The sequence below is a fragment of the Malus sylvestris genome, chromosome 2 (genome assembly GCF_916048215.2).
Source record: "Malus sylvestris chromosome 2, drMalSylv7.2, whole genome shotgun sequence".
Lineage (NCBI taxonomy): Eukaryota > Viridiplantae > Streptophyta > Magnoliopsida > Rosales > Rosaceae > Malus > Malus sylvestris.
Genome location: NC_062261.1, coordinates 18,270,689 through 18,295,984, shown reverse-complemented (window position 1 = coordinate 18,295,984; position 25,296 = coordinate 18,270,689). Strand labels below are relative to the sequence as shown.

Below are 25,296 nucleotides of genomic sequence, written 5' to 3'. Positions count from 1 at the left end.
AATTCTCCCATGGATGAATTAGAACATAAATTAAAGCCAAATCTACCCAAAGGCAAGCCTTGAGAAGCCTATAAATACAAGATCCTCCCACAAGCATAAGGGTCTAAATTCTTTCATTCAGAAGAACCTCTGCTAAACCTTTGAAGACAAATACACTGCCAAAGCTCTCTTTGAAGAACATTCAATCAAAGATGAAGCATTCTCTCGACCAAAGTCGAAGCACTCCTTTTGAAGAATCAACAAGCACTTGTGCCGATTCCTTTAAGACTTTGTTGCAAGCTCATAAACTTGTAACGACGTTCAATTCAATATCAAGTCGACAAGACCCTTGAATCAATAAAATCCTACATCAACATCATCTTTGCCGTATCTTTGAAGCAAAAACCGTCTACGCGTTGTTTTCAAGCTCAAAACTTGAAGCAATTGTTCAATTGTTTATCCGAGATCTAGTCATCATGACCCTTGAATCAACAATCAACTATCTACATCAAATTTGAAGACTAAATCAGAGGAAAAGTTGTAAACAGATATTGTAACCTAGAAATTCAAATCAATACAAATCTACTTTGTACACATGTTCTCATTTCATTCATTACAGAATTTTCGTGTTTATAAATTTGGCACACCTGGTGGGATATTTTTGCCTCTCATCTTTGTCTTCAGACCTGCAACAACAAATGGCATAAAGAAAGGATCAAATTGTTCTCGCTACCAACGAGAAGAACAAGGGCATCCTTGCCGCAAGTGGTGGAACTTTTGGCGTCACAACCTGAAGTAAGGCAAAAACTCTCCCTGCCGTGCCTTCTCCAACTGCATCAAATCTGCCAAATGAGTAAGAGCACCTAAGGCATGAGCCTGTGATTACCTTGGCCTCGCTAAGGGCGCCAAGGGAAAGCCCAAGGAGATACCTTGAGTCTTTGACTTCTGATGCCAACTCAAGCAGCTTGTGTCCCATAGCTATGTAAGTCATGACTACTGGCACGACTTCCATCGAAGAGCAGCTAGCTTAAATGAACGAAGCAATTACAAGACTGACAAGAACCATGGAGGAGAAAGACTTGCAAATTGCTACGCTTGTCAACTGTTTGGAGGCGCAGCACGATGACAAAGCTGACCCGAAGGTTGATCCACCAAAGGAGGAAACCGACGAAAAGGAAGAGCCTCTAGTGGAGAAAACGAAGGAAAAGCTGGACCAAGCAACAACGTTCATGGTATCTCTTTCTATCCAACAATTGCAAGAGATGATCACTAACACCATCAAGGTGCAGTACCAAGGAAGCTTGCATGACTTCGTACTGTACTCAAAGCCCTACTCCAAGAAGATTGACGCCTTGAGGATGCCAAAGGGTTATTAGCCGCCAAAGTTCATGCAATTCAATAGAAAGTGCAATCTTAAACAACATATTGCCCATTTCATCGAAACTTGCAACAACGCTAGGACAGAGGGAGACTACCTCGTCAAGCAGTTCGTGCACTTGTTGAAAGGTAATGCCTTTGATTGGTACATCGACCTCGAGCTCGAATCCATCAACAGTTTGGATCAGCTTAAAAGGGAATTCCTTAACCACTTATACAGCACTCGCCGTACCTTAAGCATGCTAGAGTTGACGAGTATGAAGTAATGGAAAGATGAACCTGTCGTCGACTACATCAACAGATGGCGTTCATTAAGTTTAGATTACAAAGATCGGCTTTCTGAAACCTCTGCCATTGAGATGTGTGTTCAAGGCATGCATTGGGGGCTACATTACATCATCCAAGGTATAAAGCCGACAACATTTGAGGAACTGACGACTCGTTCCCACGATATGGAGTTGAGTATCGCCAACCATAGGATAAAGAAGCCAATCACCGACTATAAAAATGACAAGGTGTTCGGTCCGAATGTAGATAAGATTGGGAAAAAGCCTGCCAATGATGCTTTTGTTGTCAATACTACCCCCATCAAGACCTTTCATGCGCCCGTCAAGATCTTTTACAAGAAAAAAACGAATAAGATAAAGAGAAGTGAGCCTTCTCTCACTCAAGATAGGTACAAAAACACTTTGAGGGAGCTAGAGCAAAAGACGTACCATTTTCCAGACTCTGATGTGGCCACAATGTTAGACGACCTGCTAGAGAAGAAAGTGATCGAGCTACCGAAATGCAAGCGCCCTAAAGAGATGAATCGCGTTAACGATCATAGGTACTGCAAGTACCATCGTATTGTGAGCCATCCTGTTAACAAGTTCTTCGTCCTCAAATAGCTCATTATGAAGCTGGCACAATAAAGGCAAATTGAACTCGACCTTGAAGACACAGCCGTAACACACACTACTGCAATTGTGTTTGGATCATTTGATCTTGTGCTTCTCCAAGTAATGCATGCTCATTCTCATCTTTGCTAAAGTTACACGACACATTATACACAACCATCGTTGAGGGCAAGTGACCAAAGTGCACTTACCGATGATGAAGAGGGGTGGACACTAGTGATTTACAAGAAGACAAGGAAGCTAAGACCATAAGTCGCAAAGCCAAAGGTGAAACAAGCGAGAAAACACTGCTGCCATAACAATAGGAAGCCCAAGAGAAATGTAAGAGCTGTTAAGCCGACGTACAATGGGGAACCCATGGAGCAAGAGTTGCGCATTCTCATATCCTTGCACGAGTACTTCTCGAGGGATTTTTGCCAACAGTACATTACCGTTGCCTGTCACATGGTTAAAATAGAGATAGAAGGGCCTTCAAAGGGCAAAGTTATCATCATCGAGGAAAAGAAAACTTTTACGCCTAAAGAAAGCTTGGCATCATACTTTAACATTGAGGAAGCGCTGTGATTAGCCAATAAGATGCCACATGATGTGCTCCCCATGACGCAATCAGCTTCACTGACAAAGACTTATTGTTGGGATCAAAGTCTCACAATCGTCATCTCTTTGTCTCTAGGTACGTAAGGGAACACAAAGTCAACCGCATGCTTATGAATGACGGATCGGCCATAAACATCATGCCAAAGTCAACAATGACTACAATCAGCATCAAGGTAGATGAATTATCCCGAAGTCGTCTTTTAATCCAAGGTTTCAACCAAGGAGGACAAACAGTGATAAGCATGGTCTGAGTCGAAATGACCATTAGTGTACTCAAGTCAAGCACGCTATTCCACATGATTAACACTAGAACTTCTTACAACTTGCTCTTGGGAATGCCTTGGATCCACTGGAATGGAGTGGTGCCATCCACCCTCCACCAATGCCTAAAGTTCTACTGAGAATGGGTGAAGGTGATACAAGGCGACACCAAGCCATTCATTGAAGTTGAGTCACACTTCACGAATGCCAAGTTCTACATGGATGAAGAAATGGTGCCCGAAGCTCTTCCAACTGAGACAAGTCCACAGGCAAAGCCGCACCAAAAAAGAAGGAGTAGCAAGCCGTGCCCAAAGAGCAAGAAAGGGAAGTCGTGCCATCTTCAAGCAAAGACGATGATGAGCCTGCTAAGCCCGCAACACCCAAAGGAAATGTGACGCCCTCAAAAGGACCAAGCACACTCGTCTTCTGATACATCCCAATATTAAGAAGAAGGAATAGGCAATCCTCGTTAGAAACTGGGACAAGCAAAGCCAACACATAGTTGCACTAGCACGATGTAAAGTTGTTCAAGATAAACGCATTTTTACCTATAACATAGCTAGGAGACACTAAAATTTCAAAACCACCATAAGGCTTCGTAAAACCCTGCCAAAGGGGGCAGAACCGAGCGCTCTTCCAACCAAAATGACAGAAGAAGGTTTCGACCCAAACGCCTACAAACTCATGTCAAAGGCTGGGTACGATTTCACCTCCCCTTCAAATCTTGGAAAGAAAAACGCAAACACCATTAACTATAAAGAACGTGACCTCACCAAGACTTAGAAGAAGTTGAAGGAGCATGGTTATGGAGTTGACAACAACAAAGCTGGACTTGGCTTCACACCAAAAACATCCGTGAAGATTTCAAGCAAAGCAAAAAACGTTAACGCTCAACATATCAACGTGAGAATCGAACAAAATCAAGAGGAGCCTAAACCTGCCGCTCGAGCATCAGTCTTTGATAGACTAAATCATTCAAAACCCAAAATTTCAGCACTTGATCGCATTGGTGATCAAGACTACATTTTCGTCTTCAAGCGGCTTAACATGCCAACACCCCAAAGCTCTGTTTTCGAAAGGTTGTCAAAACCTAAGAAACAAAGCAACACAACTAGCTCTCCTCTACGACAGTCAGCCTTGGAAAGACTTAAAGAAACCAATGAAACTTCTAAAAAGAGGAAGACAATGTTGAAGGAAGAAAAGCCCGACCATCTATCAGAAAAGACGACGTTCGAAGCTCGATTCCTTTAAGGATGAAACACCAAGCAACCTTAAAGGTTGACACAAAAGGACCACTGAAGGTAAGGAAATGCACCATCATCCACACTGGCCAATCTTCACACCAACAAGCCCAAAAGGACGGCACTGAAGTGGAGGTCCAAGACGTCTTCCACATCATAATCCAAAAAGACAAAGAATAAGAAATCCTCGAGAAGGACGTCACTGTTGTGCCACCACAACTCGAAGATGAGGGACAAGCCACGATTGATGATCTCAAGGAGCTCAACTTAGGCACAAGCGAGGAACTGAAGCCTATCTTCGTAAGTGCATGACTAAGTGAGGACGAGATCGATGAGTACTACCAATTGCTCTAGGAGTATAAAGACATCTTTGCTTGGATTTATAAAGAAATACCCGACCTTGACCCTACCATCGTCGTGTATTGTCTTGCAGTCAAGCCTGGAACGCGACCGATAAAGCAAACTCAAAGACACTATCGATTCGAACTCATCCCGCAAATTGAGGCCCAAATTGTCAAACTAATCGAAGCAGGTTTCATTATTGTCCTTAAGAAATTTAGACAAATACGTGTGTGCATAGACTTCTGAGACCTCAACGATGCTTGCCCAAATGATGACTTTCCCTTGCCAATCATCGAAATCATAGTGGACGTGACCATCAGCTAAGAAACGATGTCATTCATAAATGGCTCATCTGTATATAATCAAATCCGCATGGCTCCCGAAGATGAAGAACTAACAGCCTTCCACACTCCAAAAAGTATCTACTGCTACAAGGTAATGCCCTTTAGCTTGAAGAATGCTAGAGCCATATATCAACGCGCCATGCAAAAGATCTTCAATGACATGCTACATAAAAATGCAGAATGTTACGTAGACAACGTAGTTGTCAATACCAAGAAGAGATTCGATCACTTAAAGGATTTACAAATGGTGTTTGACAAACTACGGCACTACAATCTCAAGATGAACATATTGAAGCGTGCATTTGGCGTCACTTCTAGAAAGTTCCTCAACTTTATTGTCAAGCACTGTGGCATTGAAGCGGACCAGTCAAAGATTAAGGCCATTCAAAGCATGTCCAAGCTAAGAAATCTACAGAGCTAAAAAGTCTACAAGGATGACTCGCCTTCATTAGACGTTTCATCTCTAACCTCACTGGACACTGTTAACCCTTCAGTCGACTTATGAAAAAAGGTTCTCCATTTATATGAGATGATGTTTGCCGCCATGCCTTCGAAAACATAAAAAGGTACATGGCAAGCCCGTATGTTTTAGGAGCTTATATGCCTAGAAAGTTGCTCATCCTATACATTACTGCACAAGAAGATTCCATTGGAGCACTTTTAGCACAAGAAAATGAAGACCAAAAGAAAATAGCACTTTACTACCTAAGTAGAACCCTCACTAATGTCGTGCTTAACTACTCACCAATCGAGAAGATGTGCCTTGCCTTAGTCTTTGTCGTCCAAAAGCTTAGACACTACATGCATGCTTACACCATCTACTTGGTTGTTAAAGCTAACCCGATCAAATACATCATGTCCAAGCTAGTTTTGATAGGGTGACTAGTGAAATAGGCATTGCTTCTTAATCAGTACGAGATCATCTACATTCCAGCTAAATCCATCAAGAGACAAGCACTAGCAGACTTCCTTGTCGATCATCTAATCCTAGCCGATTGGAAAATTTCAAATGACTTGCTTGATGATAAGGTGTTCTACGTCAACATCTTCCCGACATGGACAATGTTCTTCAATGGATTAGGACGAGCAGACGGAGCAGGGGCAGGAATAGTATTCATGTCACCACAAAGACAAATATTACCCTATTCATTCCAACTAAGTGAGTTATGCTCCAATAACATCACTGAGTACCAAGCACTCCAACAACGTCGCTGAGTACCAAGCGCTAATTATCGGACTCCAAATGGTGATCGACATGGAAATCACAATGCTACAAGTGTATGGCGACTCCAAGCTCATAATCAATCAACTCTTGACTAAATATGAAGTGAGGAAAGATGATTTCATCCTGTATTTCCGGCTAGCAACTCAACTACTACGAAAGTTCGAGGTCGTGATGCTAGAACATGTGCCAAGAAAAGAAAATCAAATGGCAGACACTCTCGCTAACTTAGCTTCAAGTATGGCGCTAGGAGAAAGTGAAGATGTAGATGTGCCAGTTTGCCCAAGATGTTTGATCCCGCTTGTCACTGAAACACTACTAGATGATACAAACGTCATCTCAGTACTTCTAGTCGATGCTGAAGAATAGAGACAGCTGTTAAACAACTACTTAGAGCATGGAAAGCTTCTGGACGATCCTAGACACCGCTTTGAAATACGTCAACGAGCACCTCGCTTCCTCTAATACAAAGGAACACTTTACCCACACTCTTTTGAAGGAATACTTCTAAGATGCCTAGGTGAGGAAGAAGTTAATCAAGCCATAGAAGAAGCACACTCAGGCGTATGCGGAACGCATCAGTCTGAACCAAAGCTACACTTCCAACTCAAAAGAATGGGATATTACTGGCCAAGCATGGTCAATGATTGCCTGGAATACGCCAAAATGTGCCAAGCCTGCCAATTCCACGCCAACTTCATACATCAACTACCTGAGCCATTACACTTTACGGTTACTTCATGGCCATTTGATTCATTGGGATTGGACGTCGTATGACCAATCACACCAAAGTCATTTGCAAGAAAAGCCTACATCCTAGCCGTAACAGATTACTTTTCCAAGTAGGCTAAAGCCGTACCTTTAAAGGAAGTCAAGAAGGAAATCGTCGTTCGTTTCATTAAGGAGCATATCATCCACCGATATGGTATGCCTCGCTGTATCATCACCGACAATGGAAAATAGTTCTCCAACCGAATCATGGACAAGCTCTGTGAGAAATACAAATTCAAGCAGCACAAGTCTTCTATGTATCATGCTCCAGCCAATGGTCTTGCAGAAGCATTCAATAAAACGTTGTGCAACCTCCTGAAGAAGGTGATCATCCGAACAAAGAGAAACCGGCATAAAACAATAAGCAAAGCACTTTGGGCATATAGGACGACACATAGGACTCCTACCCAAGCTACGCCTTATTCTCTCGTATATAGCGTGGAGGTTATTCTGCCACTTGAAAGTCAAATCCCCTCACTAAGGATGACTATACAAGAAGGCTTAACTGAAGAGGAAAATGCAAAGCTATGACTTTAAGAGTTGGAAGCACTTGACGACAGGAGGCTCGAAGCTCAACAACATTTGGAATGCTACTAAGCACGGCTATCCAAGGCATTCAACAAGAAGGTTCACCCAACGTCTTTCGAAACTGGAGATCTTGTCTTGGCATTATGAAGCCCTATCATCACAACTCACAAAACAAAAAGCAAGTTCACATCAAAGTAGGATGGACCTTACGTAATACAAGAGGTCTACACCAATGGTGCCTACCTAATTATGGCAGATGACGACTTACAGATCGACCTCATCAACGATTGATTCTTGAAACGTTACTACCCTTAAAACAAAACAAGCAATGCTCATTGCCTGTACGAGCCTAAACTGCACACGGCACAATGCTCCTTATTTGAATGAGCTTAAAATGTGACACTCAACGTTCTTGGCCCGCAAGAGCATAAACTGTGTACGGCAAAACAAAACAAAAATAAAAAATCACCATCAAAATCGCCAAAACCTATCACTCCCTTTAACTACATCATGACTTGATCCCTCCTCAACCGAGGGTACGTAGGCAATTTGAAACTTAAAAAAACTTCAAGTACATCACATCATCAACAAAAACACAAACACTTTGAAGAATAAAGAGCAAATTCAAGAATGTGAATACTTTATTTCTTTGCAAGAAGAATTCAGCTACAAAGTCATATTACAAAATGAGCAAAAACAAACACGGCTTCTTCAGTAGTTGGCAAAGTACTATTTCAAGTCACAGCTCCGCTACGGATGCAATTGCCAAGAAGCTCAAATGAAGCCAGTGAACTGTCACGAGCATGGTGCAAAGGATTTAAGATAAGAATCTTCAATGTACACGCCTTCTTCTTCGTAGTTGATTGACTGAAATCTGTCACCTCCCAAGACACTTCAGAAGACCATGACTTGATGTGCATCGAGTTGTCTTTTGCAAGAAGAACAAGCGCCTTAGGGCCAGTCAATGGCGCGCAAAGCTTCAACCTCGTCCCCTTATCTTGCGAATCACCTTCCTTTGTGAGAATAGTAATGGTATTATTCTTAAAGCACTTGAAAAATACCATGGCTGCAACAAAATAAGCAAAGCAACATAAGCACAAAAGTGGGGCGGTAAAGAAAAAAAAAATCGTTTCACTAAAGAAAAAGACATGCGAGACAAACCTCGTGAATGTTAAAGAATGACAATGACAAAGTCACAACAACAAAAAGAAATCAGCCACGAAGCTTGATCAAACACAACAAAGAGAACAGTTACAAGACGGTTATTCAAGGCACTCTACAGTAGCAAAGAAAACCAAATCGCCACGTAATCGCACTACACAACCCTGTAGCGATTACGCAAGCAGTTTCTTGCACTGCACGATGAAGATGGCAGCTACATGATGGTCATTCAAAGCGCGCTACAATAGCAAAGAAACCAAAATGCCACATAATCGCACTACACAACCCCGCAACGATTACACAAGTAGTTTCTTACACTGCACGACAATGTTACCACCGAGAAAAGCTATGACCAAAAGGCACTACACAGCATAAACTCGCTGCAGTCTTTTGTACAAGCCCACACGGTAAAAGTGACTCACTGCAACAAGCTTTAAGCAGTTATAACTCACATAAACAGCAACAAGGGGTATGATAAAGAGCAGCAACAATGCACAAGGCAACAACAACAACAAATGCGCAAGACAACGTCATTACCAAGGGAATATTGTGACAAAAAAGCATTACACAACGTAAACACGCTGTAGTCTTTTGCACAACACCATGTGGTAAACAATGACGCACTGCAACAAGCTCCAAGCAAGCCCATATCAAGGAATTGTGTGTGTGAAATAAAAATACACATCTACTGGTCCTATAAATAAGGGTCAATTGCTTCCTCATGCTAGAAGGAAAATAGATACCCAAATAGCAAAAGAAAAATAAAACAAGGAAGCACATTCCAACCAAAAGAAGGAAGCAAATTCCAAGCAAAAAATGGCAAGTTTCTGCCAATCTACGCAAGCAAGATGTTTTTGGTGATAATTCAACTTTCCGAAGGAGTTTTGATGCAAGACCAATTGGAAAAGGAAGCTAATTGGCTGAGGATCATTGTATCCAAATTTCATAATTTTCCCTAAAGCCAAACGTTCCAGTTTTCAAAGTTGTTCTCACAGAAGTTGTTTTCCCGTCAGGATTGTGTAGCTATAGGAAAATGCAAAGTTGAAGGGTTTCCTGATTTTGCTTAGTGGCATGCAATATATGCCTGAAAAGATAAGAAATAAAGCTACGTTTCTCATATTTTTACAGAATTTTCTCGAAGAGAAATCAACCTCAAATGGGGCGTGCAATTCAGATGACATGTTTCCCAAAACAAAAAACAAAAACAAAAAAAAATCCCTCCTTATAGGAAATCATAAAAAAGTGGGAAATTAAAAAAAAAAAGGAAAGAAAATTGTCCTCCTTGCCATGGAAATCAAAATATCTCCTTCCTTGCCACGGGAAAAAGAAAAGAGGAAACAAAAAAAATTCCTCCTTATCATGGGGAAGAAAGAAGGAAAGATAAAATGCACATCCTACTTACCCAAGGACAAGCATTAAATCCTTCCAAAACCTTGAAGGAAATCACCGAAGTTTTCCAACACTTTGAAGGAAGTCACCCTCGTTACCAAAATTGAAGGGGATTCCTATCGAAGGAAGGAAAACACTTTTCCTACACCCACAAGGAAAAATTCAAAATGCACCAAATGTATCTTGTTAAATATTATGGAAAATCAAATACGCACAATAAGTATGTGCCGATTTATCCATTTTCAAAATTTCTTTCAAGATCAAGCCTCTACGGTCCTTGAATAAACCACTTTCATTTCACTCAAGATCAAGCCTCTACAGTCCTTGAAGAAAAAATTGATTTCATTTAAGATCAAGCCCCAATGTCCATTGAAGAAATGTTTCGTCCAAGAAATACGCACCAACGACCCTTGACGAAATTCATCATCTCAATTCAAGATCAAGTCTCTACGGCCCTTGAAGAAATGTTTCATCCAAGAAATACGCCTCAATGGCTCTTGACGAAATTCATCATCTCATTTCAAGAAATACGCCTTAACGACCCTTGAAGAAATGTTTCGTTTAAGATCAAGCCTCTACAGCCCTTGAAGAAGCAAGTTAATTCAAGATCAAATCTCAACGACCCTTGAGTTAGATCATTCACATTGTAGGACTTCAATACACGTTTCCTACATGTGACAACCACATGCCGACAATGCGCCTTAAAGTGGGGGCATTCGTAGACATGTAAATTTCGTTGCATACAAATGATGTATCACAAAACTCCACATGACATATGATTCATCACAAATGGACACGTCATCAATGACATGTGACACAAATCAAGCAAAGGAAATATAAAATCTTCCAAAAAACTTGGCAAACAAGGGAGAATCCCTCTTAAATTTGGCATGGGTTCAAAATGCTCTCAAAACCGGAAAGAAAGTTAAGGCATCTTCATAAAAAAAAAAAAGCAAGATTGAAGATTGCTCACACAATAGGCAACAAGGCCTCATGAATTAGGACATAAATGAAAGCCAAATCCACCCAAAGGCAAGCCTTGAGAAGTCTATAAATACAAGGTCCTCCCACAAGCATAAGGGTCGAAATTCTTGCATTCAGAAGAACCTCTGCTAAACCTTTGAAGACTAATACGTTGCCAAAACTCTTTTCGAAGAACATTCAATCAAAGTCGAAGCTTTCTCTCGACCAAAGCTGAAGCACTCCTCTTGAAGAATCAACAAACATTCATGTCGATTCCTTCAAGACTTTGTTGTAAGCTCGTAAACTTGTAACGACGTTCGATTCAAGATCAAGTCGCCAAGACCCTTGAATCAACAAAATCCTACATCAACATCATCTTTGCCGCATCTTTAAAGAAAAGACCGTCTACGTGTTGTTTTCAAGCTCAAAACTTGAAGCAATCGTTCAATCGTTTGTCCGAGATCAAGTCATCGTGACCCTTGGATCAACAATCAACCATCTACATCAAATTTGAAGATTGAATAAGAGGAAAAGTTGTAAACAGAGATTGTAACCTACAAATTCAAATCAATACAAGTCTACTTTGTACACGTGTTCTCGTTTCATTCGTTACAGAATTTTCGTGTTTACAAGATTCATAAAAAAAAGTACGAATATTAGGATCTGAAGGGTTATTTCCTTGTACAACTTATATATTTTGGAAGAAAAATCCACGACAAAGTTTGTTTCATGAAAGACGGCGAAAAAGTCTAAAAAATCGACGAGCCGATTTCTGAATGTTAGCCACCAAGATCTTCAACTTCCAGGGAAGCAAAATGCTTCCATTAAAAGCACCAGTAAGCAACTCGGAATCTCCTCCCATTTCAAAAGCGTTTGCAACTTGGAAATGATCTACACAACTTTCTTCATTTTTTATCATCTAGTTGGAATCAAATCAAACCAAACAGCAGACAATATTAAATATGTAGAATTAAGAAAGATATGTGATAATCATTTTCCTTTCTAGAATCCAACGTTTGTGGAATTTTATTGCGTGTGTTGGTCAGATGAATACGTTTGGTCCGGCAGATCCAAGATAAAAGAATTTATACTTGGCTCAAGCTCCTTTAATAATGTCGTGACATCATTTTACCATCTAAAAATTGTAACTAAACCATTCATTATCTACAAATATCCGTAGATAACTATGGTAACAAAACCACATGAACAGCCGTCAATTTTTTCATTCATCCAGATGCCTAAATAATTTCTGGAGACAATCTTTAGAACTTTATTTTATCAGAAGAGACAATCTTTAGATGTTTGTATCTTCTCACAAAAAACACGTCATTAAAAGATGAACGACTAGATGCCTAAATAATTTCTGGAGACAATCTTTAGATTTTTATTTTATCGGAAGAGACAATCTACAGATGTTTGTATCTTCCGATAAAATAACGTCACCGTCGTTAAAAGATGAATGACTTCTTACATCCACCTACTCCACGTCTCAATATTGAAAAAACTCTCAAATTCAAAACCCCTCCCTAGTTAACTAGTATAAAAAAAACATAGCTACGAATTTAAAATCAACGCAGTTATGGTCATAGCACAATGCAGTGCAGGCCTCCATTCCACTCCACTCTAGTGTTAAAATCTTCTTCCTCATCTCATATCCATTTACATTAAACAAAAAAGTTCTTACATAAAATCTAAGCGGATGAATTTCCAAAGAAATACATATCGAATCAAATACTTGCTACCATGGAATCTTCATGGCCTCTCGGTAGCGAGACCATGGCGTTAAGAGCTCGGTTGCCTTGGCTTCGATGATATCCATGGTTAGACTCCTGTCCTACGAGAGCGTGCTTGCCTAGGCTTCTCTACATAATCGCCACATCCAAGTAATCTCCAATCTGCATATCAAATAACATATGTCACAAATGGGAGACGTCATCAGAAATATAAGGCACAAAAAGGGGCATTTCTTTACCTGAAAGCCAAGTTCAGCCAAAACTTTGCCATCGTCTAATTTTCCATTTCCATTAGACAATGTCTTCCCCACCTTCACAGAGCAATGGAGAATCCACAATAAGAAGTAAGAATGCAGCTAATTTGCTCATCAGCGCACAGAGATACGTGCAACTACATTTACTGTAAAGACTAGTTATGTTGACTAGATCTTAGATGCAAGGTATCAACCAACAAAACCTGCTGTAAGGTTTGAATTCAGATTGGCATATCATAAGGAACTTGGTCCTTGCGCCTAAACCCATATTTTAAATCTCTGAAAGCATCTTACTGAACTAATCAAAATGAAAACTCACAATTTCAAACCCCACCAAGTTAGTATTATTTTTCTTGATGATCTTTTTCTGACAAAAGAATTGATTCATCAAAGAGAACCAAAAGAATACTGGAAAACAAGCCAGACCAAGATCAAAGAGAATTTAAAATCCATGCAGAATTTACGGAGAAGATACGTCAAGTAAAAAAAATGACTTGGACAAGATTCCGAAGAGAGTCAGGATAGAAGACATAACTCTTCCGTGCATACACACAGGAAGTTTGGGAATGAATCCAATCTAGCATTACTTATATGATTAAAAATATATAATACGTTTGTGCCCTTAGAGTTGCACGAGACATATTAAACTAATCAAAATTGAAAATACCAAGTTAACCACATGTTATTAGAGCCTCAAAAGGCCAACCAAACTCTCAAGTGGTGGGCATGCCTGACTAAGTTATAACATTAAAACTGTTTCCAAGTTAACTTCACTAATCTATATCTAGACACGTCAGTCTCCGGGGTATTTCAAGGGTTTCTCCTATGTTTAGGCCTCTTTCATCACGGTCCTTAATTGATTAGCAAATAAAAAAGGAACAGAAACAAAATTTATCACTCTTTGTAGAAAAATGTCATAATCTAGTAGATGGCTCCCAAAAACGAATCATATAATGCTATCCTAGGTGCTGAAGATTCTGAAGCAACAAGGAATTTGAGGAAGTTTTAAGTGGCCCTAGTATCCCGCCCCATAGTTCTAAAACAAACAAAAAATCCCTCTCTCATGGTGACCAAACAATACTTGTTACTCCATCAAATTGACAGAGATGACTCAGGTACATAGTGGGTTAGACATCTCAACCATTCGTATAGGCCCTCATTTGAGGACGGATAGCCTTTTTTTGATAGTAAGTGAAGGACATATAACTGATAAGCATTAATTCTCTCTATATATATGAATATATGTATGTATGTAGAGAGAGAAAGAGAGAAACAAACCTCTCTGACTACGAAATGGCCATGTTTATCAGGATATACGAAAGCAAAAGAAAGTCTTGCATTCCTCCTTCTAGCTGCAGGAGCAACCTCTTTGACCTGAAAAGCAGCACAGCCAATTACTAATTTACTACCACCAAAATTGTGAGAATAAAGAAGAGCTTCCATGAATGATATTGTCAAAAACATCCTCGTACATGCAACTATAATGTGCAAAAACATGATGCATGTGTAAAAAAGACATGCAAAGCATGTACATCTGCAATGACATACACACGAGAGAGAGAGAGAGAGAGAGAGAGAGAGAGAGAGAGAGAGAGAGAGAGAGAGTGAGAGAGACACAGAGAGACAGAGAGAGAGAGAGGGAGAGTTCCAACCAGATCGGTTAACTCACGGAGAGTAGCATCCTTCCATGTATAAATTTGAACTTCATCCTTGGGCTCCTTTCCTCTCACTGCAAAATCTGCATTGGTATGATGACTTCCAGTCTACAGAAACATTCAATAAGAAAAGTGATCAAAATGAGAACTCCGTTGTATGACATTTTCTGTCCAGAAAACAACCGAAAACATGATTTTCAATAACCAGAGACGGTCCTCAAGCCAGGATAACACCTAACAAAGAATCCACCCTATGTACTGTAGTAATCCAAGCTACACGTTTTTTTTCTATTGAAAACAATGATAAGCTGCTTTCACATAATTGTTTCTTTCAGTTTCAGGTTATAAAAATTTGTTCCCATCTCTATCTTGTGTAGCGTCAAAAAGACAATGCCTTGATAAAGGCTGTTGAGAATTGGAAAAGTTATGACATACATGATATGTATGGTATGCATGTACAAACAAGAGAATGGTGCTCGAAGTGGAATAAACACGAACAACATAGAATATTCACAACCCTATTTAAACGACAAAGATCCAACTATAATGTAAGAACTCATGCGAACTCCACAAAATCATGCAACAAAAATGCTAGTACACTAACACATAAGATGAGACACAATTTCGTGAAGAAATCTTTCTTTTTGTAGTTGCACATAAAACCAAGAGAAGCATACCACATAATAACATGATACCCGACATTCTGCATATGGAAAGACATAGAGGACACTCCCCTTCTGATTACTAAACGGGATCCTAAGCACCCATCACAAATAAAACTTAAATTTTCTAGAAACAGAGATCTAAACTCTAAATAGGAGTGCTAGAGCTACAAAGTTATTGAACTTAACTGCTTTTTCGGTCTCGCTCGAGGGTAGAACTACAGAAATATATATCACCTTTCACACTTATCAAATCAAAATTCCCGGTTTTCATCCCTTTAAACACAAAAAGTTTAAACTTTAATGGGAAAATCAACACAAACCCAGTTCATATATGATAATGGATTACATACCTTCGTGAATACTCGAAGCAATAAGGGACAAGTCTGCGAATTCAATGAGCACCAACAAGAAAAACCCATCAAAATAACAAAAAAAATAAATCAGCAAAAACAAAGTTGAAACCCCCGGAGATGAAAAGAGAGTAGGAGGGGACCTTTTCGCGATCAACGGGGCCGAATCGAGGGCCTCTTCCCGGTGGAGGCAATGCTCTCCTTGGACCTTGTGCTGCTTCAGCCATCTCCTCCACTCTCTCGATTCTTCTTTTTCTCAGAGCTTTTTCTTCTCTGCTGCTGTTTTTTTTGTTTGGAGTCTGTCTTCTTTGTTAAATTTGTCTCTGTTTGTGGGCTGTCGAAGTGGACTCCGAATCTGGGCTTTAAAGAAGGTCCAACGACAGTGATCCATTATGGGCCTAAGATTGATAAATTTTTCTCTTTCTTTATAAATTTTTTTTTTTTAATAAACGATATTATCTACACTAAGGAGGAGGGGGTTGACTTAGCCTCACAATAGGCTGGCAATAATGTGGTTCAAACTCATCTTTGATGTTGAACTTAAAGTCTCCTACTTATAAATGAAAAGAAATATCACTAGACTGTAGTACTGAATGACTTTAAAAAATTTGTTTGAGTCAAATGAAAGATAGAGATTGGAATATTAGATTTCTTCTAATATGGGAAAAGTGTTTGGACTATGTACTTCGAAGTTCTTGAAGTGATGAGATTTGAAGACAAGGGATTGCAGATTTATGTGATTTATCAAGTTACTTGTTAGGCTAATATATGACTCCTCAATCGTGTTTAGGTGGTGTATTCAATTACAAGTTTGAAGGACATTAAAATAGGGGTACAAAAATTATTAGGGTGGTACATTAATATATGTTTTCATAAGGGTGTAAATTTTAAAAATTTGATTAAAATCATCATCAACTTTAATCAGAAACGACGGTTCTCACTGCTTACTATTAACAATAAGGTTTCGGGTTTGACACTTAATGTACTAAATAGTTAGTGCTAAGAAAATATATACTTTTGTTTACCACATATACCCTCATGAAAGTACAAATAATTAATAAAACAATAAATTAGAAATTTGGTCTTCGACACCCTATCTACACTCAACCCTTTTGTTGTCTCTTTAACTTCCGCCTGGGCAGCAGCTATTAAGCCATGCGTCACAAAATTAATTTGTGGTAGGACTGGAGAACGATTTTGATGCAAAATTTACCCGGCTTATGAATTTCAAAAAAATTACGAAAGAAATTTTATTAGTACTATGATTTAGTGGTATTCCTCTTTACTTGTAAGTGATTGGTTTTAGGTTCGATTCTCGTCAAAAGAAAATTTGAACCACATTATTTGTAGCCTATTGTGAGGCTAAGCCTACCCTCTCTTCTTAGTGTAGATAATATTATTTGTTCAAACAAAAAAAATGTGAACAATGAGAGGTTCCATTGGGAAGCATGGCTGCTGCTAAGTGTAAGAGACAGCGTTAGGGTTTGAGGAAGAACAAAGATATTATACATATCAATTATAGACTTGAAAATATGATTATTTTTCAAATCGTATATTGACAAGGTTAGTAAATAAGAAAAAGCACCTCAAGATTTTTATAAAAGCATGTCATAATTTTAGATAGAAGGGAAACAAGACCCATCATCTATCTATTTGTAATCTAAGGTTTTTTTTGTTCCTTTCTCTTAATACTAAATAAATTGGTTTTCTGTGTTTCTAATTTATTAAGCTTAAAGTGTTTTTATAAGTGTAATTTTATCGAAATTTTACGTGTGAAAACAAATAATTTTTCTTATATAGAATCAGGGCATATTTTTGTGTGTCACCTTGGCTTAAAAATCTCCTCTGGTAACTAGATATAGCGCTTGTAATATGTTTATATCTTTATCCAATTCCCACATATAACGTCACATATATGGTTGTATTGATATATGGAAAAGAAAATGCAAGTGACCCTTTATCATTGTAGTGGAAATGAGTTGAGCTCTTACACCGTTTGACAAAAAAAAAATGAAAAAGAAAATAAAAGTAAAAAAGTAAATGAAAAGAGGTGCATGAGAGAAGGAAATACCAATAATGCATGTAGGCCATTGAAAACATATTTCAGGCTTGAATTGACTTTCTTGACGGAGTGAAGGAAAAAGGTTGTGTTACGTGTGTGAGGGTAAATACCATGACAATGACACACTATTTTTACTTATTCATCTTCCACAAATTTTCAGGACAAACCATCATATTCTAAAATCATAAATATCAAATAGGTACCAATTTCAGCTGCCATCACCGCATCATAATTAAAGCTTTCTTTACATTTCAACCTACCAAAGATAAAGATAGTGCCACACAACATTGCTTATTACTATCACTCTCTAAAACCACCCTTTATATATATGTCCATTGTCCATCACATATATTAGAAAAAAGAGTCACGTTCTCTTAGTTTTTTTTTTTTTTTTTTTTTTGGGAGAAGGAATTGGAAATTTCATTACTAGAAAACTGGGTGCAAAGAAAGCCGGTGAAAGTTTACATTCATCAACACTGAAAACATGAAAGAAGGGAAAACAAGTAGACGCTGCCACTGTTGACGTAGACGATAACCCTTCTCTCACAACACCCTTAGCTTAAGATGGAGAACATGGTAACCCATCCTTGTTCAGAATTCTTACTAACAAAGATGGTGGTCTATCGACCCAAAAGTACTTAAGAAATTATGACCACTAGGTGATTCAACATTCATGGTCACCCACATTTTAAATTGATGTCCAACGCTGAGATTAAAAAGTTAAGAACTCGTCTATTTATTCAGGTCACGAGCTGATCAAGTGAACGTTTCGACAAAAAAAACCTAAGTGAAATTTGTTTTTGGAAAAAAGAGACAAAATTGAATTCCAAGGGAGTCCCATTCACTATGTACTTTTTATTACCTCTTCATTAGAAGCAAACAGAGACGGGACAATTGGTGATAGGGCTTGAAAGTTCAGTTGATGGAGTGGCAATGGCCATAGCACAAACTTGGAAATGTGAATTGAAGAGCACAACACAAACAGCTATCAAAACTTTCCCAGAATGGCAAACCCTAACCACCACTTCCACCACCACTTCTTGGAATATTAGACCATTGGATGGGCGTGGGCCACCTTTTTAAAGCATCATGTGCCCACTTTGTATAATTTTGTTTTAATATTTTTTTTTAGTATGAGATATATTTTACACTAAGATGAGGAAGAGTTCAATTAAATCACATAATGAACAATCTAATTTGGTATCAAATTTGCCGTCCATGAGATTCGAACCTAAGACCTCTCATTTACATGTGAAGAAGAATATCAACAGACCGTAGTATTGAATGACAATTTTGTTTTAATTTACCCTTTTTTTTAACCCTTTTCCTATTAGCACACCCTTTGTGGTAAAATTTTGTTGCCAATTCTGTTGAATTATTAGCTACTTTGTCCAATCCTGTGACACCCCATAAAGAAATTAATTAAATTCTCAAAAGGGAAGAACTTTTAGTTGTGTGACAAGCCATTGGACTAATCCAAATTGTTAAAATTGTTAATCTTAATTGGCACATAAATGGTACTGCTTACTTTAATTTCGTTTTTGCCAAGAAAATGTTAATTGTTCACTAATGCATATGAGATCCATTTCTAAAGATTTTGTACATTTTGTTACTATGAGACGTATGTGTTATAGGATTCCAATATCCCACATTGAAAATAAAGTTGCACCGGCAAGAACAAGTTGTATATCAAAAAATATCATTTGGTATCAGCGTAAAATATTTGTCGTCACGAAATTGCCTTAGTAAGAAAGCCTTTAATACCTCTCTCATTAGGGTTATTCAAAATTACATTCAGACATGTATTATTAGCTAGACGTGCATAAATGGTTGTGAACAATTGATTGATAGATATCGATAAACGATTAAAAATCTTGTGAATGACAACTTTTCACACATGTATACATATATGTATCTATGCATATATTGTTGAAAATGCTGGTGGGTTAGTGAATGCCCACAATGATATTGAAAACACACAGATTGGATTTTCAATATTGGCAGTGTTGAGATGTGGACTTTGGAAATGAAGGAGATCATTTTTCAAAAGATGTATTGTAAATTTCAAACTGTAATAATACAGAGTTGCTCTATAAATAGAGCGCTTCGACTGCTGTTAAAGGACAGTGTGATATACTGAGAAGAAAGGAAAGATTAATAACTTCAGTAGCTATTCCTCTCTCTTTTATTTTTCATCCTCTTGTGTTATAGCTTCAGTGTGATATATTACTCCTGCTTCGTTCCTGTCACCAATAAAGGTTATCTCTCTAACTTTTACATATTTATAACACGTTATCAGCACGAGTCCCTAAAACCTAACCATTTTCTCATTTCTCTTCGCCGAATGAAAGAAAGGAAAAAATGTTTCCTCTAAGGATTTTATTGTTCATCTTCTTCCTCTGCCTCAACTGCACGATATACTCTCGCGATGAACTGTTTACTCCATGCCTGCTTTTAGTTCTCAACCTAACAGTTACATACATCTTTGATTTCTTGTTTGGTGTAGATCTTGATTACTAACCCATTATTTATTTATGTTGATTTTACTGCAATCCAAGATGGTGCGGTACAATCGCCCATCTTGAACTGCAAATTTAATCTTACTACGATCTAAGATGGTGCGGTATCATCGCCTATCTTGAATTGCAAATCTAATTTTACTGCAATTTTAGGTGGTGGGGTATAGTCGCCCACTCTACCCTGCATATTTAAATTTGCTTGCTGTTTAATTTCATTGCAATTTTAGGTGGTGCGATATAATTGCCCACCTTGCTATGCGTATTTAAAATTTTCCTGCTACTAGAGTGGTGCAGAATAATCGCCCATCTTATATTATATTATTTCAATGAGAATGGTGCGGTACAATCGCCCTCCTCATTCATCTTGAAAATCTCTAGCCTGAAGTTTCGAGTACTTATCATTTTGGCCTGAAGATCAAAATGAAAAAAATTTGTAAGAACCAAAAGTTCTAACACCATATTCCTCCAAGAATACATATTATTGCAAGTTCTTACATATCTCATTTTCTTTCAGAAAAGAAAACGGCGAACTTGGCGAAGCTTGATTTTGCTGCCCTGGACATTACTGGGAAGAATTACCTTACTTGGGTACTCAAGATCCATCTGGAAGCAGGGAATCTTGGAGATACCATCCGAGAAGAGAACAACTCATCTTCTCAAGATCGGGCGAAGGCTATGATCTTTATTCGTTGCCATCTTGATGAGGGACTAAAGAGCGAGTACTTAATGGTTGAAGATCTGTTAGCCATTTGGAAGGCATTGAGAAACAAATACAATCACCAGACAACAGTGATTCTTCCAAGGGCTCGCTATGAGTGGACTTACCTAAGGATCCAGGATTTCAAGTCAGTGGCAAAGTACAATTCTGCGTTGTTCAGAATTACATCTCAGATGAAACTCTGTGGGGATACTATTACTGAGGAAGATTTGCTGGAAAAGACTTTCAACACATTTCTTGCCTCTAATTTGCTCCTGCAATAACAGTATAGAGCACGAGGCTTCACTAAATACAACCAGCTAATATCTGTGTTTTTGGTAGCTAAACAAAACAATGAGCTTCTAATGAAAAATCATCAGTCCCAACCTACTGGATCTGCACCATTCCCAGAAGTGAGTGTTGCTTCCCTCGAAGTGAACGCAACATCCTCTAGTGGCGATAATCATAAACAAGGATATGGCCACAAGCGAGGTCAATGGAACAGGAAAAGCAAGAACCCTGGTGGTTAGTCTCACAACCAGGTTACAAGGCAAAATTCAGGCCCGAGCTTTAAAAATGTGAATCGCCATAAAGGCAAAGCTCACATGAACAATGCTCTCAGGAACTCTGAAGGAGCCTGCCATAGATGTGGTGGCAATGGGCATTAGACGCGTACTTGTCGTACACCAAAACATCTGGTGGATCTATATCAAGCCTCCCTCAAGGAAAAGGGTGTCGAGACTAATTTTCTTGACCAGGCTAAACCAATGGATATACTTGATCCAGTGTGCGACTTATCAGGGCAGTTGAACAGACTACGCATATGAGTGAGTTCTCCTCTCCAAACCAGGCTGGCATCACTTCTTTTGTTCTTGTGTACCCAATGTCTAGATACTCAAATTGCATTGTGTTCACTACGATTTTGGAAAGAAAATTGCTTGCCAGCATTACCGTTACTGCTCAACAAAATATCCATAAAATTGCTCGAGAAATTCAACGGTTGAGTGTGTACGCAAATTTTAATTAAATTAAACGGGTGGATGTTATCAACTTAGAAGATATTATATACATTATTCGACAAAAAAAAAAAAACGACATTAACATACAATACAAGGAGTAGGCGATATAGTGACTAAGATGATTGATAATGGACAATCTCAAGGAAAATCTCTATTATTTTAAATCTTAGAAATCAAAATAAAAAGTTATGTCAATTCCAACCACCATTTTGTGACACAATGCTCTGAATCTCAAACCCTTGATAAATATGGGGCCCCACCTTTTGTGATACATGTAGCACTTCAGTTATGTGATAAATAGAACCCAAATAAGAAGGAAAATGTCACGAGTGAGAGTCTAGGAAAGATAAGATTAGCACTGCAAGTGCAATTCACAATGTAAAAAACAACTGATGTTCTCATAAGAATCTTTCGACAAGACTTAAGCATCACGAATTGGGTCCTCCCATCTACAGAGCTACAGAACTCCTATGCACATAGAACTCAGATTCAATGAAGTGTCACAGTAACAGTAAAACAATTGGTTGAAAAATAGTATAGCACAAGTTTGTTGACAATTAAAATCCTTAAATAAAGATTTGTTATCAAAATCGCACGATATTTGAACTTGAGATTTCTCTTTATAAGTGAAGAGAAATATTAGTAAACCAAAGTTCGATACTAATTTATTTTTCATTTTTTAATATAAATATATCCTTGTTGCAGTCCTTTCATTAGGAGTATGATTATGTAAATCTTAATAGATTATGTATGAGGATCTTATGAGATCTAGAAGATATTTCATTGTACAACTTGTCTCTTCTTATTAGTATAAATAATATAAATAAAGGCACAAGGCATCAGAAACTTGACACATAGTGCCTTTCTCTCTCTCTCACCCTTGAGAGATTTTCAGTGTGACCAGTACACAGAGTGGGACACCACGTGTCATTATACAAATTGTAGGATATGTGTGCCAAAAAATTAATAACTTAAAAAATAAAATTTCCCATCACTCTTATTAAAACACGTGATATACCACTTGTGTTCCCGTCATAACTAAAAATTTCTCCTCACCATCCCCTTGCCGCCAGTTTACTCCCTCTCTTTTCCCTCATTAAAATAGGCCTACTATGCGGTATCACCACACTCACATTGTTGCGCTAGAGAACTAAAGAATTTTGAAGACGAATCTCTACAACTAACATTCAAGCTTTCATCATTTCCCAATCCATGATGCATGAACTCCAAATTTATTTTTGCTTTATATATTGCCTATACTGTATAAAATGCTCAATTATACATATTGTTCATGGACGCAATAATTATTGTTTTGTTGATTTTTCAGTGCAATATTATGTTTAATTATTCAATATTAACATAGTGAATTGTGTGAGTACAAAGAAAAACAATAAAATGGAAGTAAATTTTGGTTTTTATAGAAAATTAAAAAAAAACCCTAGCTCGAGCTGATTCATGGCCTAGAGCCGTTGAGCTGAGCCACGTAGGGAGCCATCGAGCCACTGTCCAGATCCAAATAGAAAAGGACATTGATTTGGCTGTCTTTTCTTCCTCCCTTAGATCTCTATGTTCACCTTATCTAATCTGTGCGATTTTCCGACAAGACCTTTAGATCTCCAACTATATTTGGTCATTCTAGGACAGATTCTAACCACCCTAATGACCTCCAGTCGTCCCCTATAACATCATTGTCGTCTCCAACAATAATACTTGAGATTCCCATAGAAATCTTGGTGAGTTATTCCTGTGGAATCTCTCATTGGTTTGGACCCCTACCTTGTGATTTCGAGGTTCCAGTTCAAACCTAGGCTTAACCTGACCTTCCCCACATGAGAACCCCACCACTAGTGGCGGCGCCGTTGAGCTTCCTCTAGCCAACCCCATACCTAGTTTTCTGGGCTTGTTCTCAAGCCACTAGCATCCTTTTAGGCTTGCTATTCACTTCGACCTAAGCCTATATGGGCTTCTTCTTTTTGCTTAGACCTCCACCCGGCTGCTGCTGGGGTGCCTTGTCTTTCGGCCTAAGCCCAATTTTGCATCTTCCTACTGACTAGCCTATAACTAACATTAATTTCATGTATGAGCCTAGACAATTTTTCCTTTGCTTCCACTGCCAGCCCTTGATTGGGCCCTTCCTATTAGATTAATTTAGTGACATGCAGTCTATAAATCCGACAAAAAACATATTTTTGGCCCGCATCCCACTTTTTATAAATTACGATACGATATTTTATTATTTTCTTTTAGATCGTTGACACCCTTTCGTAATCCCAAAGCTACTCACACTGTGTCCTTAAAGCAACTCCAAATCACTTCACTAATTGTATATTGTATCTTGTGTTCTTGCACGTACCTTTTTTTTTTTTTGCTAGAAGTTCATCTAAATCGAACCTAAAATTTTAAATTAATGCTTTTGAAACCGGAGTTTTCATTAAACAATACACCCATAGAAAAACCAAAGTTTTTCATGCAATTCAACCAAACTATGTCTTAGAACCGGAATATCCTAACTTTGATGCTTATGGATGTTTTTATTTCCCATAGCACCAACCACAATCTTGTTCCTTCCATTCACTGTATTGTCGAACCGTCACAAGTTTGATTTCACTAACATGGAAGTTTCTATCAGAAACTACTTTATGTGGGTACAAGAGGTGAAGCTCCACTTGACTATCAAGAAGTTGAGAATCCATTAAAGCCAACAAAGGCGTGGAAGAGCGTGTTAACAACATTTTCGTTCATCTTACCATTCGATGGTGAAGTGACAGTCATTCAGTCGAGATTGCATGTTTTTGTAAACCAACACACACCGAGCAACTTACTCGACCTTGACTAGTCAATGGTGTTCCTTTCGAGTAGTGGTTTGACTACCTTTAAGTTTTGTCCTAAGCTTCTTCCTTTGATTGGTGACCGACGTATTGCCTGGGTTGGTGTATGAGTGGGCATGTTCCTAAAGCCTTGTGCCATAAAGTTATCAGTCCACCCATATGCCCTTATCGGTCGGAAAGTGCTTTATGTTGCTAAGTCAAACCAAACTGGTAAGCAGTTGGCTATAGCACTTGGAAAAACCCATTTTTACTCTATTGGGCCTTTGGACTTCCTTTTTCTCTTTGGACTATGATCTTTTATGGGCCTTTCTCGATCTTATTCCTGGCCTATACTATTTTGAGGTTGAGAAGGGCCCTGCGTTAACAAGTACCAAATGGTATAAACTTAGCTTCGGCTTCACTTTATCTTCGTTAAAACGTCGCAACACCTTCTAGGTGTA

The 25,296-nt window shown here is 38.5% G+C and overlaps 2 protein-coding genes across 2 annotated transcripts; one reads left to right on the top strand and one right to left on the bottom strand.

Annotated features, from left to right (window-relative positions):
* Positions 1–12,635: 12,635 nt before the first annotated feature.
* On the bottom strand, positions 12,636–16,040 carry LOC126613901 (histone deacetylase complex subunit SAP18). The gene is made up of 6 exons (XM_050281515.1): positions 15,875–16,040; positions 15,732–15,764; positions 14,714–14,824; positions 14,340–14,435; positions 13,047–13,118; positions 12,636–12,969 (listed from the first exon to the last, which is right to left on the bottom strand). Exons 1-6 carry the CDS (start codon positions 15,956–15,958, stop codon positions 12,937–12,939), a joined length of 429 nt encoding a protein of 142 aa, XP_050137472.1. The 5' UTR covers positions 15,959–16,040; the 3' UTR covers positions 12,636–12,936.
* A 4,368-nt stretch (positions 16,041–20,408) lies between these two features.
* LOC126601921 (uncharacterized) lies at positions 20,409–21,293 on the top strand. The gene is made up of 3 exons (XM_050268701.1): positions 20,409–20,416; positions 20,540–20,571; positions 20,827–21,293. The coding sequence occupies exons 1-3, from the start codon at positions 20,409–20,411 to the stop codon at positions 21,291–21,293; spliced, it is 507 nt and encodes a 168-aa protein (XP_050124658.1).
* Positions 21,294–25,296: the final 4,003 nt, after the last annotated feature.